At 35.4% G+C, this 17,554-nt stretch overlaps 1 protein-coding gene across 1 annotated transcript in view; it reads right to left on the bottom strand.

Annotated features, from left to right (window-relative positions):
- The window catches only part of Hdac9 (histone deacetylase 9), an 821,624-nt gene that overhangs the window by 136,547 nt on the left and 667,523 nt on the right, over positions 1 to 17,554 (bottom strand). The window contains exons 20-21 of the mRNA XM_042695799.1: positions 16,645 to 16,764; positions 16,233 to 16,330 (exon numbers count right to left, since the gene is read on the bottom strand). Of these exons, the coding sequence (XP_042551733.1) occupies positions 16,233 to 16,330; positions 16,645 to 16,764 (218 nt within the window). The remainder of the gene's footprint in view (positions 1 to 16,232; positions 16,331 to 16,644; positions 16,765 to 17,554) is intronic.

The raw sequence follows: 17,554 nt of genomic DNA, 5'->3' as shown, positions 1-17,554 counted from the left end.
TCTTGTGACACTTCTCTGTTTACTACCACTCACAAGCCTACTAAATCTCATATCTGGTGTGTTACCTCTTGTTTCATTTCAATGATTTGGCAACACAAGGCATTAGGATTCCATGAAGCAGGGTGTATTTATCATAATATTCAACGTTCTTCACTCACAACAAACCTTTCTCACTTCGTCTACCTACTTTTGAATTTTGTTTCTGGAATTCTACAATTAGGCATGATTGATATGCATAAATGGGGGTCAGCTTCCAAGTAGAAATTTTAGTATGTGTGCATTGATTGAACTCTTTCTTCCCTCACAGGATTCATCCCCAGGCTCCTGTGTAGTTCTGCAGAAAGTCAGGACACTTGCAAGGCTTGGATCAGCAGTCTTTCCTTTATTTCTTTTATCACATCAGTATTCTAGGCTTTGTCCATCCCCTAACTGCCTCAGTAGGTTTCACTTCCAACCAAGACTATTGGACACTTCAGTATTTTCCATACAGCTAGCTCATCGTTAAGCTTTGTATGGTTAGTTGTGTGACAGCTGTATGCACATTCAAACTCATGAAAGATATCGCCTCAAAGCACCAAAACTTTAATTGAGATACTGATGAAGAAGATGAAATCGAGCTGTTCCATTGCACCACCCTTCAGCTATCATAACAGGAAGAACTCTAAGGACAATTTTCTTCAGATTCAGCCCCAAGCTTTGCTTCCTCCAAAGTTCATCTACCTCCATAAAGGGAAGAAGTCACTGCTGAGGGCTGATTTCATTTTATTTTTTAAAGGAAGAAAGTCTAATGAATCTAAGCATCCAGGAAACCAACTTTGAGCTGGTGTTTCCATAAAAGAAAGAAAATGGAAAATGGTTTACTTGCATAGATGTATTTTGAAAAGAAAGAACTAATTACAGACATTTGATGTTAATGGAATTTTTTAAAAGTTGATTGGATGATGTAATATAAATCACTACATCAACCAACATTTCAGAAAAGTTACATCACATGAATTTAGTTCTTAACCTTTCATGTCTACCCTTTGAAAATTAAAAATGCAGTTTCATGGGAAGGCAACTAAAGAATGGTAATTGCTAAGAGATAATGCTAAAGGAAAGCCACAGAGGAAGTTCAGGGGCAGGTAGTGTACTCCAGATGTTTCTACTGGAAGGCTGCTGTGAGCACAGGGGCCACTCCTTGATCACTGCAATCACCAGGATCCATTAACTCTCATTCTGCTTCAAAATCTATTCACGTTGGCATTGGGAATTGCTAGGCTCTGAATGTGTGTGTCCCACCAAATTTGAATATTGAAATCCTGTTCCCAAACAGGGTGTTGTTAGGAGATGAGGGCTTTAGAAAGGTGGTTAGATCATGAGCCACAGCCTTCAAGAATGAGATTTGTTCTCTTACATAGAATCGCTAGAGAAATGCCTTGCTCAGAATAATCAGTTAGAAGATACCATCCATAAGCCAGAAAGTGGGCCTTCACCAGACAAAGCATCTCCTGGCACTTTGATCTTGGTTTCCTGGTCTACAGAACTGTGAGTAATTAATTTCTTTCATTTATAAGACACTCACTTCCTCCTATTTTGTTGTAATAGACTCAATAGAGACAGGAGTGCAGTCAGGCTTCCATTTTGAATTAATGATGAGTACCTCCATAGGTCTGTCTGTTGTTACCATTCCATAATTTCCTCCACGGTCTTGATATGAACCTTTTCCTATTTGAAAGTGTGTTTAGGGACAAATGACAAGTCACAGTAAATATAGACATTTCTCACATTCAGAAGAAAGATACTTTTTTCAGATTCTTGGGCACAGGAAAAATCTATTAGTGATCCACACTAGAAAACGTACATAGATTTTTGTGTTTTATTGCAGGGAAGGTTTCTCCCTTTGACTGTCATTTGAAGAAGAGAACCATCTCTGTTTCTCCCCTAGCGATAAGTACTAAAGGCTGTGTGACATAAACATTGAGCATCAAGATTTCCCAAGCATATCTCATTATTGGATTAAGAGTCAATGTAGCCAAGTAAAGCTGCATATTTTCAATATCTATCATTCGGGAACTGAACTGTTTCCCATGCAGGTTTACTTACAATTCTGTTTCATGACTAAATAGCGCTAGCATAAACAATGCTTTATTTCTTGCTTTTTTCACCTAGATAATTAAACTTATAGGATTATCCTAAAAGACATGAGTTGAGTACTTACATGTGTAGTACAATGAAAGAGTGTTTTACAGAAATGAGTGAAGACTTTGCTGACTCACTGCTTTGATAGTTATAATATTTTTTGAATAAATATGTGATAAATATAGCTGTGATTTATTAAAATTCAGAATATCTGTACACCTAAAAATGGTATCTTTGGAAGTAAAATGACATTACCACACCATGGTAATCACAGAACCATTTCTCAAAGCCATATTCTTTTTTTAACTAAAAATAATACATTTTAACATTTGCTGTCTTATTTCAGAATATGATTACTCACCAGAAAGAATCAAATTAATTGATAATCTGTCTTTGACATAAAAATAAACTATTTTACCTTTCTTTTCCTAAACAAAATATCACCAATAATAAATGACATTTTAAAACTTTGTGTAAGTCTACAATGGATCTACTCATTAAACTCATTATAGTTTCACGCTATAATTAATTGTTAATTATAAGAGTTTAAACAAAAATTCATATTTGTAATGTGTCATATCTGATCGAAAGTACAGTTAGGTGGTATGCTTCTATAGTTAAACTAAAAAAATATACAGTGACTAAATATATCACAAATTTGCTATAATGCTGAGTGGCAGTAACTTTATCCTAAGAAAATTCACTGAGTCATTTAATAGGATATCAAAGGAAACTGTTTCTCTTCTTCCTTTTCTGTTACTGGTTAAACATTTTCTTCTTTTTCTCTCTCCATTTCTTTACTTTCCCCCTTTTTTCTCTTTCTCTCTCTTTCATCTCTCTTTTTCCTTCCTTCCTTGTCTTCATAAAGCAGACATAGTAAGAAATGGATAGACTATCTGGAGGAATATGGATCGCACACATGCTTTGTTTATGTAATAGTACAATTTTATATAATATATTGCTGTAATTCTTAATACATTGTGAGATTCTCATGGATGGATTTATCTTATTTTTATATTATCATGTTCATTGAATTAACAATTCAAGTATAAAATGTCCACAAATTTACCACCTATATTTTTTTAACTGTATTTTGCAGAATGTTAGTTTCAATTACCTGTTTTGAGAAGTAAAGATAGGGAGATGTGGGTCTCATGAAAGAAGAGGATTTCACTGTATATTCACTATTATTTATTATATCTAGTATTTAGTGAAGATAGCTTAGGAAATATTTTTATTGGTATCTCAGATTTAGAGCCATTTGTGGGTGATTTGGTCTTGCAAAGATCCTTGCAGTGTCTACCTTATTCTACTTAGGCTGCCATAGCAAGATAAGAATGGAATGCCTTAAGTACCAGAAATATGTTTTCTCATGGTTTTGGAAGCTGGAAGCTGGAAATGGACATGCCATAGTGGTTGGTTCTAGTGAAGTCCCTCTTCCTGGCTTAAAAAGAGTTATCCTTTCTCCGTGTGTTCCCATGGACTTTGCCTTGTGTATGTCCTCAGAGAGAGTGAGAGAAGGGTCTCTAACACAGCATCTGATAAAGGCACCAATTTTATTAATAGGCACCACCTTGAGAACCACATCTATCCCTAATAACCACCCCCAAAAGCCCATCTCAAATATCATCACATGATGGATTGGGATTTCAACATGTAAATTTGGGGCAAAGACATGAGCACTCATCTAATGAATAATAAACTAACTGAGAGCAGGAATACTCCCATTTCTTTTGGTCCAAGCTGATACAGTATGGATCCATCACTGACAGAAATCCATTTAGAGAATATTTGATTTTTCTCAGGAGAGGCTTGTTTCTTATCCCAATGCTGATCTCCCTGGGTTTTCAGAATGGTTGTTGAGGCCAAGCAACCCAACATTCTAGAGGAGAGCAAATATCGAGTCTGTCCAGTGCACAAGAATACTCAAAAGTGTTGGGTGAGTCATCAGCAGGATCATGCATGACGTTAGAACACATTAGCATCGATATTTAAATAATTCAAAATTACTTAACTTTTCTTTTATAAAGAAGAAATTCTGGTGGTATCACTCATGACTTTCCTACCCAACGGTGATAAATAGGACAGGAAATAAGTCAGGATTGAAAGCCCATTGGCTTTTATAGTATGAGAGATCTTTTCCTCTGAGAGGGCTAAGGGTTGAGTAACCCTTCATCCAGACACATCATCCATCCCTACCAGTGTGATTGTCACAAAAGGAGCAGCCATGAGATGGAGGGAAAACAGAATTCTTGGTGACATTTCATCTGACCCCAAAGAGAGCAACTTCCTCATTTTTGTTTCTTGGGCTTCAGACTGGATTGGGACTGCTTTTGTACAGCCTCTTTGTGAGAGACTGTATAAGCTGGGATTTAATTTTGTAAAGTCTCCAGAGGGGTCTTTATTCCTCGGGGTGTCAGGACAACTCTCACACCACAGGAGGGTCCCTTACTTATTTCCACTTCAAAGGGGGCATTTATAATAATCCTTATTACAGAATCCAACCACACCTTCTGCTGGGATGATTAATTGGGAGGTGTTGTGGGCTTTTTTTTTTTTCTGTTCCTCTTGTTATTGTTTTCTAATATATCATGTGCAGTCATTTCACCCCTAAATATAAATATTCTCTCTGGGGAAAAAAAAGAGGCACAAACAAAAATGTTTTGAAAAGTAATCATTTGTTTAAAAAATGGAAATTGAGCTTCTGTGTCATAAGGAATGTATGTGCATAATGGTGAAATTTAACACTGGTAAATGATCTGACTACCTCAAAGTGAAGTTTCTGCCTTCCTACAGTGGCCTTTAACCCTGCCCTTTCCTCCAATCTGAGAAGAGCTGATGTTGATGGAACATATAATGGCCCCTTTCCTGTGTAGTAAAGTCAGCAATAAAGCTTAGTAATTAAGGGTACCAGGGAGGCCCAGCCCAGCAGGCTAGTGGTGTGGCGAACACTTTTAGAACTTCAAACAATATCAAAGTCACTGAGAAACGGGCCTAGCTCAGTTCTGGTTTGAATTAAGCCTCACTTCCACACGCACTTTTCAAATCCAAGCTCAAACAAGAAAGCCAAGGCCTTCTGGATTTCATTAGAGCCAATTATCTTATCTGTTTCATCTCAGGCCTGACCCTAAGGCTGGCAAACAGCTATTCAGTGCATTTAGTGTGGTTGTTTGAGAAAGCCTCCAGTCAGCCAATGGCCCGAGGACCTGCTAATTAAAACACCGTTGCCCCCCTGCCTCTAGTGATTAAATATTTTCAAGCTTTTGTAAATAATTTTTCCATTCTTTGCCCCAAGCCTCAAAGGTCCAATACATGCAGTAATTTATTTAGTTTGTCAGAGAATACTGTTGGAAATAGGGTCATAATGGAACCTTTGGAAACTTTTATATGTCCTCGGTCTTCTGAAAGTGACAGTTTATAAACCAGCCAAATGTGTATACTGTTTCTGATGTAATTATGTCCTAATGACCCTTCTTCTTTTGACATGATATAGTGTATAGCAGGCTTACATTTTGTCAATAATCACATTTCCTCAAATGTCTACATGATATCTAGAGTCAGAATTTAATGAGATCATTTAAGCGCTAGAAATTTTACCAAGGTGCATTGCTTTTCAGTTTTTTTGCTTGAGGCTGTGTCGCAGCCACATTGACTAGTTTGGGAAGAAGAGGAGGACTAACAGAATTCTTGCTTGCTCTCTGGGACAAGGACTTGCTAGGAAAAATTAAGTTGTTTTATTTTGTTTTTCCAGATTCAACTTCTTAGAACTGAGTGAGCCATAAGGTGACGTGACTTCAGAAAATCAAATATTCAGGGAAAAGAATATTTAGAATTAGAACAATTGACGTCGCAATTTTTCCCAGCTCTAATTCATAGTCCATCTGTGTTAAAGAGTAATCTTGCAAATGGATTGTGAGGAAAGAGGAACATTAGGGACTTCCCAACAAAATGCATGAGACTCCAAACTCCTCCTCCTCCTCATGGAACAAAATGCAGAGAGAGTGGATGGATACAAATACTTTCTCTCTTTTTCTCAGGGCACAGCTATACAGAGCCACAGCGCCTCCAGCCAATCCAGCCATGTTTTATTGGAGGAAACTAAAAATGCTGTTTTGTTTGTTGTTGTTGTTGTTGCTCTTTTTGAAGTATTACAAGAAAAGAAATTTCAGCAGGCTCATTAGCTTGCATCCAGTGTACACTAAACACACCTATGAAAAAGAACCATGAGACCGAATGGCTCTGCTTCTGTTGTTTTTAAAATGACACTTTGGTCTTATCCTAAATAATAGGCTTTTAATAAAAACATACACCAAAGGCAAACAATTAAACAATGCATAAAGCATCAGGGGGTAACCACGTGGTTCAGTTACAGTCTGGAGTCATTCCAAGGGAGAGCATGTGGGTATTTTACAAGGAACAATACACGACTCTGAAGATATTATGAAACAACAAAATTTTAAATTGAGTCATATAAGCCCTTCTAAAGAATTTTGTATTCAATCTCTGACAATGGGATGATCTCTTTACTTTCTAATTTCTTTGGAAGTACATTAACTGAACCAAATCTTATATATTATTATTACTATTAAACAATATTTTGTTGATTTTTTTAATTAATACTAGCAAATTCATAAGCATATATTAAATGTTTTTCTTTTGGATTCCATGTATCACCACTTGACTTTTCAAAAAGCTAAATTATATATTAGTAAATATTTAGCAGACTTTAGTTCACTGAGTTATTTAGACATTAATCTTATGATTCAAACTGTGTATGTAAAACGATCACCACTGTTTTGTGATATTATGGGGGATTTTAACTCAGGTCAGGGCACCGTCTTGCCTTTTTCATTCAAGGCTGGTATTCTACCTTTAAGCTACATCTCTACTTCCTGCATTTTGCTAGTTAATTGGAAATAAGAGTCTGTTGGGCTTTTCTCACCAGGCTGAATTTAAACCAGGATCCTAGATCTCAGCCTTGTGAGTAGCTAGAATTCCAGGCCTGAGCTACCAGTGTCTGGCTTCAGATTGCATTATTTATGTTTGGGTCCCTTTTCATCTGAAATGATGTAGTGTTGTAAGACAGAGAGGAAGGAAGCATCACTACATGATTTCCTTTCACCATGATACTTTCACCATGGAAATCTTGGACATAAAAGTGCCTAAAATGTCAGGAATTTGTACAAAGGAGAAAAGTTGGTCATGAAACAAAATCAGAAGCCCAGCAGAGCAACTCTAATATCTAAGAGATATTTTCTAAAACCAAAAGTAGAGTTGAATGAGTATTCCTTTTGGGTTATAAAACTTTTAAAGTATAAATATATGCTTGTTCTCTTCTCGCTCTTGGTTTTGAATAAACTTTATTTATTCACCCTTTGCTTCCACTCTGTTAAAAATACTTTGTTGTTCTTGAAATTCGATCCATTTCATTAACTCCAATATTGCTTTGATTTCAAGAAATTAGGCCCAAATAAAATTTACATTGACCCACCTTCTTATTTTTAAGTGGAATGCTACGTGTCTTCAATGGGGAAGGTAATATGTAAACATTATTTTCTTTATGGCTGTTTCCACAAGTATCCTCTAATACAAAATATCCTCAAACTGAGATGTGAAGAGAATTAAAATTCTGCTGATCTTGAAAGTTGACTCCCTCATTGATCTGCCCTCATGTATTCCATATTGTGAAAGATGAACTACATATTGGTAAGAATGTTACTTTGCTAGCTTTCCCATGCAGTTCGTAAGCTCACTGCCCTTCATACGGCTTAACATCAGTTCTATTCATAATAGATGTTTAGACAAGCAATACCCAGTGCTGTGGTGCCCACAAGAAAGATGGGCAGATTCATACCAGATACAAGGATAAGCCTTTACTCTTCTAGAAGAGTGCCAGAGGAGTTTAAATGCCTGCATAAATGAGAACAGATGTTGATTTATAAGTTTCATCTACAAGACATCAAATTATGGAGATGAAATATGGAAAACAGAGTCTATCATCCAGATGTTTTATGCTATACAAAGGTTTGAACTCCTCTCCTCTGTGAAGGTCTTGCCCACAGAAAACATATGAACTGCAACCCTACCCCTCAGAAGTTGTATCTGAACAGACTTTGGTTTGAATATAATTTTCATGAGAATAATTCCTCTGCCTGGAAAAGTCAATGGGTAAATTCCCACTAGTAAACCATAATGTTTATCAAGTTCTGAAAAAAGGAACTACAAACTTTTATTTATGGTATATGAATAACAGCCATTCCTTTTTTCCTACATTACTTATCATCTCTATAAATCTAGTTAGGGTAAACTTTAGATATAAAGTCATGGAAAGAAAAGAGAACTTTGCAGTTTAGAGAAAACAAGTACACTAAGACTCAAAGACATGGAAATTATTTTAGCTGTCCAGTAGAATAGAAGATAGGTGGATCTTATTTGGGCCAGACATTTCTCTTACTAATAAATAAGGCAAAATCATCAAGTAGTCACTAGGACTTTGAAAAACAAAATATTTTTGGCTCCATAATTTCCATTGTTTCTAGATAAAATCATTGAAATAATCTGAGTTGTTTGGCCATCTAAAAATATTTGTTTCTTCTAGCCTTAAAATTTTCTCAAAAACATTTCATAGAAAGACTTCATTTTCTAATATCTCAGAGCATTGCACATATATCGAGAAGATTTTGTTCAAGCTTTATTTTCAGTGTTTCAACTTGAAAATTAAAAAAAATCATTTCTACATTTCTATACAATTCATTTTACACACTCTAAGTTTCTCTTAGAAATAGCTGCAAGAGTTAATTGAACATAGCCTTTTAATTTAATTATTCCTCATTGTTTGGAAAAGCACCCACATTCCTAGAAATTTTCAGTTTTAGAAATACTCTAAGGCCAAGGAGAAAATACCATCTTAAAATGTTCACAGTGTATCTGAATTTTTAAAGTAATAATAAATATCAATTGTAACATTTTGAACTGCTTTAGATATTTCCCCTTTGTAGATATCCTTCACTTTTTAAAATGTTAGACATTTCAAGATACTTTGTGGACTTTTTACCTGAGCTCTGTTCTGTTGAATAATATCATATCTCTTTGATGCTCAGCTCAAAAATCAAGTTTGTAAGTTTCCTGAGGAGGACAGGTGTGCATAAGATCAATTTACTCTCAGGGTCAAGGAGCAGAAATGCTAAGGGTATCTAGACACACACACCTATAGAAATTGTAATTTTTTGATGAAAATTGGTACAATATGTTGCACAGATGAGAGAGGAAAAATGTTGTTGAACTATGTTTATTTCTGGATCTTAAAAGTAGATAGGGCTGACAGCTTTCTAAAATTTATTCCTACAGTTCTTTTGCTTGAGACCTGTTTCAATCAAATTTCTTGAACAATCTCAAAGTGCTAAACAGAGAGAACAAAATGTGGACAATAAAATATAATTGTAACTCACACCAGACAAATGGAAATGCATTGCTCTTTACTGAAATAAAATATTAATAGATGAAAGTCATTATTGCTTTGTTCCCAAGATTGATTGACAAGTTCAGATTTGAAGCCCACATCTTATTTTTAGGCGAGTCTTTCAGGAAAAGAAAACGTGGGCTTGATTTGTGAGCTATGACAAATGGTCTGGGAAGATGATAGTGGGACCAATTTGATATGTATGATATTTCATATTGGGAAATTGTTTCAAGAAATTCTACCATCTTTCCCAAAATGTCTTGGACATCCTCAGGAAAGAATACACTATCGTGAGCATAATATATCTGCTTGTCATTAATAATTGAAAATCTACTACAAGGCTGGAAAGCATCCACCACAGCTTTTGTAGACAAGAGAAGACCCCACATCGTTTAAAGTATTATTTTCAGATGACAACAAGTCATTATTTCAAATAGGATCTAAAAGTTCATTTATCACTTTATATTCTATTAAAATTTAATTTAGCAACTCTTGAAGTTTAGTTATCTATCCCTTATTTTAAAAATTCCCAGAGGTATACCTAGAATGAAAATATTCCTTTTAACAAAGATGGAAAAGTTTACTTCCCTTTTTCAAGAGACTGTGAGAAGGAAAAGAAAAGGTGTTGCCAAGATTTAATTTAATAGGCTGTCTTACTGTCTCAGATGGAGGGAAAGGCACAGAAGAAGTGGCTTGGAGATATATAATTTGTGAAATAAGAGAAATATAAATCTAGGAGGTAAGTTTTAATTTAAAAATAATATCATCAGATTAGATGTCCAAGCAAAATGTCTGATGTGCTAAAAACTCACTTGCAAAGAATTTCTCAGTAAATTACTGTTTTCTCAACACTACTCTGATAAATGAACTAGAGTTCAGTTTGGAGCTCACTAGTACTGTCTGATACCTTCAGCCAATGAATTTCTGATCACTGTTTACCAGCCTGATAGCCTCACAAAATCTACCAGATCTCAAAATCTTGATATTCTCATTTGAAATGCAAGAGTACATAATGTAAGAACATCTCAGGTATTTTTTAAAGCAGTTAGCAAAATTTGTAAATGGAGTGAATGTTCTGTATTGCTGTTACTATTTTTTATCTTTATGTATTGTTATTTTTCCAGTGTTATTATTTTGAATTCAACTTAACATGAAATTATATTAACAATAGAACAAAAATAAGATAAATAAAACAATATTGACTTAGTAGTCTTTACTAGAAGAGAGAAACTATTTATATTTTACTTCATTTCTAAGATAGAGGTGAGCAACCTCTTTGTCAGGCCATGTACATAACAAGAATATCTAGAATTTACTTCTCAAATGTTAATTATAAAGATGATAAGTATGATAAAATAGCAATGAGAGAGAATAAGGTATTGTACTTAGGAATGTGCCTTGTCCACAAGTATGTACTATAACAGTGTGGTAAATATAAAAATGCTAGACTGATCATTATTGACTAGTCTCAAAAGCACTTTCTTAGTGAATATAACAATAGAAACCCAGTGAAAACTCTATCTTATCCTACCTGATCCTATCCTATTCTACTCTGCTTTTAGTTAAACAAGCTTCTTTTCTTTCTTTATTTATTTTTTATCATGAGTATGAGAAGAGCTGTGGGAAGCCTCAACTTATTTCATAGACTGTATCAGGAACAGAATGAGAGTTTGAATTAATACATATGATATTGGATGAAGCTTCTAATCAAAATTTCATCCTAGTAAAGTTTCCTTGTACATTAAAGCAACAGGTATAAGCCCCGAACAAGGGAGAGAGGCAAGCTGCATTACCTATTTATATGTGTTCAAATGGTTCGACTGTTTAACTATGTAGCCAAATTACTACCTTTCTTAAAGTTGTGCCTACTTATAGGGCCAATTATTTCAGCAAAGTCTGTACTAATAAGTACATCATATTTCAATAAAACAGAGACACTTCATAGAGAAAGAAAATATAGGCAGTTTATAATAACATCAAAATTCTTAAACAATTGTTTTCTAGATTAGAGTGGTCTCTCAAATCCCCTTTTCAATTGGCACTGATGATTCAGTGAAACAGAGCCATGAATCATGTGCCATCTTTTGTCCTGGGATGAACATCTCTGAAGAGCTGACCTTTACAGATCATTTTGCCTTTTGAAATCCTCCTCCATGACAAATACTAATTGAAGCAGCTACAGAGTGTAACATATTGTCGTGGTGAGAGGACTTTTTTCTTTAATCAGAACTTGTTTGCATTTAAACCAGCCAACCATCAGCTCTTGAACACTTTCTTAGGTGGACTTCCTGAGTGACAAATGAGTCACCTATCAATTCATCAAAACCTCCTGAATTTAAGGGGCATGGACAGTCCTTCCTTCCTTGGTATCCATGGAGATACTCCCCCAAAGTTACTAAGACTGAAGCTGTACAAGTCCCTTATATATAATGTGTAATGTTTGCCTATAACTATGTATACACCTGCCTAAATGTCTTTTGTACTGATTGATTGATTTAATGCTGGGATCAGAGTAAGATCCTTTTGTGTAAGAGCACTCTAATACTGATGTACATCCTTTCCTGACTCTAGGGTATTTTGAAACACCTTAACTTATAATACATAAACATACAATGCAAGAGATATGTAAATCATTATTATTACATTTGTATGCTCTGTACAGAAGCGATATTTCCCCCAAATATTTTCTATTTATGGTTGTCTGAATCTGTGAATATGGGCAGCATCTATCCATGTTTCTTTTTTGAAAATGATTGTCATTCTTTCATTTATTCATTGGTATATTGGTTCATCTGTTCATTTGCTCAAAAAAATAGGCAAAATTGCAAGAAGTAATGCTATGCTAATTCTACTCTATGAAATGCTATTTCATAACCATTCTTGAAGATGTTTTTTTCTATTTAATATAATTAGAGGCATGAGCTACACACTATCTCTTGTCAAAAGTTATCAATGGTCTTATATAAAATAATCACTTTAATATTTATGATGATTAAATCATTGATCTTTAACGAAAAATATCAACGTGCCTATTCTGATTGTAATACTCTGAAGAATTTAAAAACACTGAAAGAATCTTTTGAAATAATTGTGATAGAGACTGCTTAGTAGGCATTTAGCAAAACATCTGTCAAATGAAGAGAAGGCATCTGAGATTCATACAGCCCTAAGAATGGATGTTCAAAGTTCTTTGTAACACCAAAGGTTCTTCAAGACTTTTCAAACTTCACTGAAAACCAGAGCTTTCCAATGTTCAGATTGTAGTTAGAATCTTCTCCCAATCATCAGCAATTCTGTCATTGTGCACCAAGCATTTGTGGGTTGCCAGGAGATGCACTTGGGGAGCAAAAGTCTTACATTATATAGTTTGTTGTGCCTTGCCATTCCACATACTAAATTGAAGGAGAGTAGCAGAGTGGCATGACATATATAAACTGACTTCCTACCCAAGCTTTTCTAATTAATATTGCTTTGACTTATAGAAAGCACTTAAGACTTAGCAACAATGCTAAAAACATTTCTAATCTAGGACTTGGCATATAATATCGCAATGAAAATAGTCATAATTATTATAAAATGGTATCCTTGGAAACATATCTTCGTTGAACATAAAAAGAAATTTGATATTACTATTTTTAAAACTCTCATGAAAAAGCTTAAGTATACCCTTCAATTATTTCAGGGATGAGTGATAACTGCTTGGAAGGAAGAAACAAGTCATCTGAAATAATTTAGGTATAATTTTATATGTAATGACTATTCCATTATATCTTTTTAATCATCTTTCAATCTCATAGCAAAATAAAAATGTTGGCTTGGTATAATTTTCATTTTCCATTGTAAAACAACACGATAGAAATCACAAGGGTGAGGCATAGGACAGACTGGCTAACAAGATCCACAGCCATTTTCCATCTCACCATGATTATAGTTTCACAGTGAAGAAGGCTGTCCATCCAAAGAGGTTTATCACTGTGTAGAGACACTTAAAAACTAAGAAAATAGAAAAGGCAGTTTACTTGCTGCAGTATCTCCATTTCCCACACCTACCCACAAATGCCCAAAGTTGTTCTATTTAAATATCAGGAAAGAGGAGTGTGTTAAGAAAGTTAAAATTGCTAGCTAACTTTCTTCCATTGTGATGAAATAATCAAGTATTAATTTGAGATAATCAAGTTATATGGAGGAAAGGGTTACTTCAGTGCTTGGTAGGTCGGTCTTGTGAGGAGGTAGGGCATCATGGCCAGGAGTGTGTGATGAAGGAGATGTCTCACCTCACAGGGGCTGGGGTTCAGAGGAGAGAGATGAAGGCACCGTGATCAACTATCCCCATCAGTGGCATGCTTACAATTTTCTAATTACTTTTCATTAAGACTCTACCTCGTCAACTTTCACCCTTTTCCCATAGCATATAACTGGGGACTAAGCCATAACACCAAGCCTTTGGGATGCCACAAACACTAGTAATAAACTTATATAATACTACATCCAAAATTATATGAATCTGTCTGACTAAAGCCAAGGTGTACAAAAGAAGACAGACAGATGATGATTCATAGATAACAGACAGACAGACAGAGATGGGCATACTTTATGTTGCATTTACTTTCATAACCCAATCTCATTGTCATACCTTGTAGGCAACAGAGAGACATCATTTCATGACATGCCATTCACAGGTATTCTGTCTACTTAATATCAATCTCCCCTACTCCAATTCCTTTGTCCTGCTTAAAAACTCCTACTCATACTCAAAAGCAGAAGTCGAAGAATATTTGATGAAGACTTACCTGTAAACTTTCCAGAAGAGTTAGTCATTATTCTCCTCTTTTTAAGCATGTCCGTTCTCTGGAACAGTAAGTAACCCTTCCCCTATCATCCCTGAGAGCTAACTCTGCATTCCAAGATCTCACCAGAGTGCCTGGAATATATATGTGTGCAATGAATGTTTTCTAGATTACTATCCTATTTTCAGGTCAGCTTGGGAATCAGACAAAAAATTCATATATGGCAAAGTATTATAGTCTTATCTCATTCCAGTTTTTTCAATACATCAATAGCATTTTGATAATATTTTAAAATTTTACTGCTAATTAAGGAAAAAATGTCTTCACACATATGTAAATTTTTTTAGTTCCAAAATTTATCTAATTTTTGTAAGAATCATAGCTATTTATAGTTTTCCCTTAGAGTAGAAATGTGAGTAAAATTCCCCTTTGTATCTTAAATACCAAGTTGAATATATTTATTTAAAATATGTTTTGGGGGCACCAGATGTGAAAGACATATGTGTAATTCTAGGAACTCTGGAGGTGGAGATTGGAGCTAGTCTAAGACAATATCCCCACCCCTACCATGTTAGATCTCATCAAGAAAATACAGCAAAAATAAAGAAGATGTGTGGCTCAAGTGATAGAGTGTCAGCCTAACAAGCACAGTACACTGTTTACACCTAAATGCCACCATAAATAAATAATACAATTATAAGAATTTTATATAATAAAATTATAATCACATATAAAAATACACCTTAATATAATTAAAAGTGCATTTTTTAGAAATAATTATTTTCTGGTCCTCTTTCCTGACAAGAAACATTCTGCAAGTAAGAAAATGAAGTACACGTGATACAAGACAACAGAAATGCACCCAAATTTCATTTACTGAAAAATTTCCCTATCATTTCCCTATCATTTCTTAAATACATATCAACAAGAATTTCTTCGTGGGAATCTATGTGTGGAAAATTTCAAACTCTGAATATCTCTCAATTATCTTTTCCTGCAGTTGTTTTTGCTTTCAGTGAAACAAAACATTCAAAAAATTGCGGATTTATGCTGAAAATCTTGTGCTCAAATCCTGTAGATGGAAGAAATATGGACACAATTTGACATTTCTCCTAAAAACAGTGGACTTCCCAAACATATATATATATATATATATATACATATATATATATATGCATATACAATTTCATTTCAAAAAAATGAAAAGCTTTACATCTCTTGTTTAAATTAATTTTTAAAGTTCTTTGCTTAGAAAAAAATAAGAGAGTAGAATATAGCAGGGATACATTTCAATTATTTCTAGAGAATCTAAAAGCAACTAGTTGATGGGTTAATGTTTTAAGATAGAAGGAAAAATGCAAAATTCATTCACTCTACCATCAAATGGGTTAGCCAAGGATGATGCTTTTAAGGCGAGCTAGCTCCTCAGCACCAGGACTGCTACAGGTGCTGTGGAAAGAAGGGATTCAGTGGTCCAATGTGGGAAGTTTGGGATGTGCCTGTTCAAGCAAAGTTAAATAGACAATGAAGGACTTTTCAGAGCATTTATTATGCTAATATCTACTTAAAGTCACACGAAATAATATTGGCAGATTTTTCCAGACAGAACTATTTAATAAAGTCTTCTCTTCCCTCTCAATTCCTCTCCCTCCTTTTTTTTTTCTTAATGAGGGCAGGGATCAAGCATATCTGGGCCCCTGGCCAATATACCTGCATGAAAACAACTAGATCTTGATATACCACTTATACAAATTCCTGTGTGGCTCTATAGCAGAATTGGTTAGAAACTTACATTTCTACTTCAAGTTCAGAGTTTCAGACATGCCGTTTTCTAATCTGCCACTTGCAGAGGGAAGGGTACCAACCTGAATGCTTCAAGGTACTCCACATCTCCCATGGGAGGATCAAGGCCACCTGTCCAGGCAATATTTATATTATACCCTTCTCCAAGGCCTGTTCCAACCTGAGAAGAGAAAAGCATACCACCATGGGTAGACAAGAGATCCATGGGAAGTAAAGCAAGAAGAGAAGAAAACAATCCCATGGGAAGTCTTGACATAAGCATCAAACACTGCATCAAGTCAGCCCAACCTTGCTTGACAACTAGCGCTCTGGGTTATGCACTTGTACTGCCTTGGTTCTTGGTCCTGGGGGACAATCGAGTAATCTCGTGTAATTTGAAACACCAGCAAAGGACAAGAAAATTAGGGGTAATCATGCAATGCAATTACCTGCAAGATACAAATAAAAGTGGGGCTCTAAAGAAATAAACCGAACCTCATTTGGGGCTCCACTGCCAGGGAAAAAGTTCCCTTCATCATAGCGATGGAGTGAAATGTACAGGATGCTGGGGTCAGCATAAAAGGCCTGCTGTGTACCGTTTCCATGGTGCACATCCTACAGAGAAAAGAAAACAGATGACAAATACAGTTCTGTCTAACTCTGTGTGGAGGCAACCTTTTTGATTTCGAGTTGCCTGTCTTCCTAACCTTCCCCTCCTTCTCATGGTCTGTCTTTCTCGCTTGTCCCTCTTTTTCTTTTCCCCCTCCAGCCTGCTCCTACCCCCCCACACCCCCTTTACTTCCTGAACTTTCAGGCAAATTACGCTTTAATGCACTCATTTTTTAAACTGGCTTCTAAAAATCAGGAAACCACAGCGAGCATGCCCTGGAGACACCAGATGAGCAGTCATTGAGAAAGTCCAGTCCTTTGGTACAATTAGATATTTATACACCGGCTCTTTGTACTCTTTTGCTTCGGTGATGGAATCTCGCATCCTGTTTTATGGAGGAATTTTATGACTTATTAACTGCCAACAGTTCATAACCCCTCAGGCTTAATTAACTAGCCTCATTGGCCTCTGGAAAAAAAAAAGAAGACTAATGTTTAAACTCCAAACTAGTATTTTGCAGAAGGATCTATGGCTTGCAGAGCATTTTCGTAATTCTTGACAGAACACTAAACATACGTGTGTGTATTGATTTGCCAAGTCCCACCATTAAGGTCAAAGGCTTTGCAACCAGCTGAATAAATTGGCTTTCTTGAAGCCTTCAGTTCAGTTAGCAATCCCCTAGCAGTTAGCGTCACTTCAAAAGAGATGCCAGATGCAGAAACGACTTCTTTCTTCATTTTGGTAAAATCATGACAGCAAAAATTGAAGACACAGGAGCCATGAGCTCATTAGCTT

This window comes from Dipodomys spectabilis, unplaced genomic scaffold (genome assembly GCF_019054845.1).
Source record: "Dipodomys spectabilis isolate Male_0828 unplaced genomic scaffold, ASM1905484v1 ptg000190l, whole genome shotgun sequence".
Lineage (NCBI taxonomy): Eukaryota > Metazoa > Chordata > Mammalia > Rodentia > Heteromyidae > Dipodomys > Dipodomys spectabilis.
This window is presented reverse-complemented; position numbering and strand designations above follow the sequence as displayed.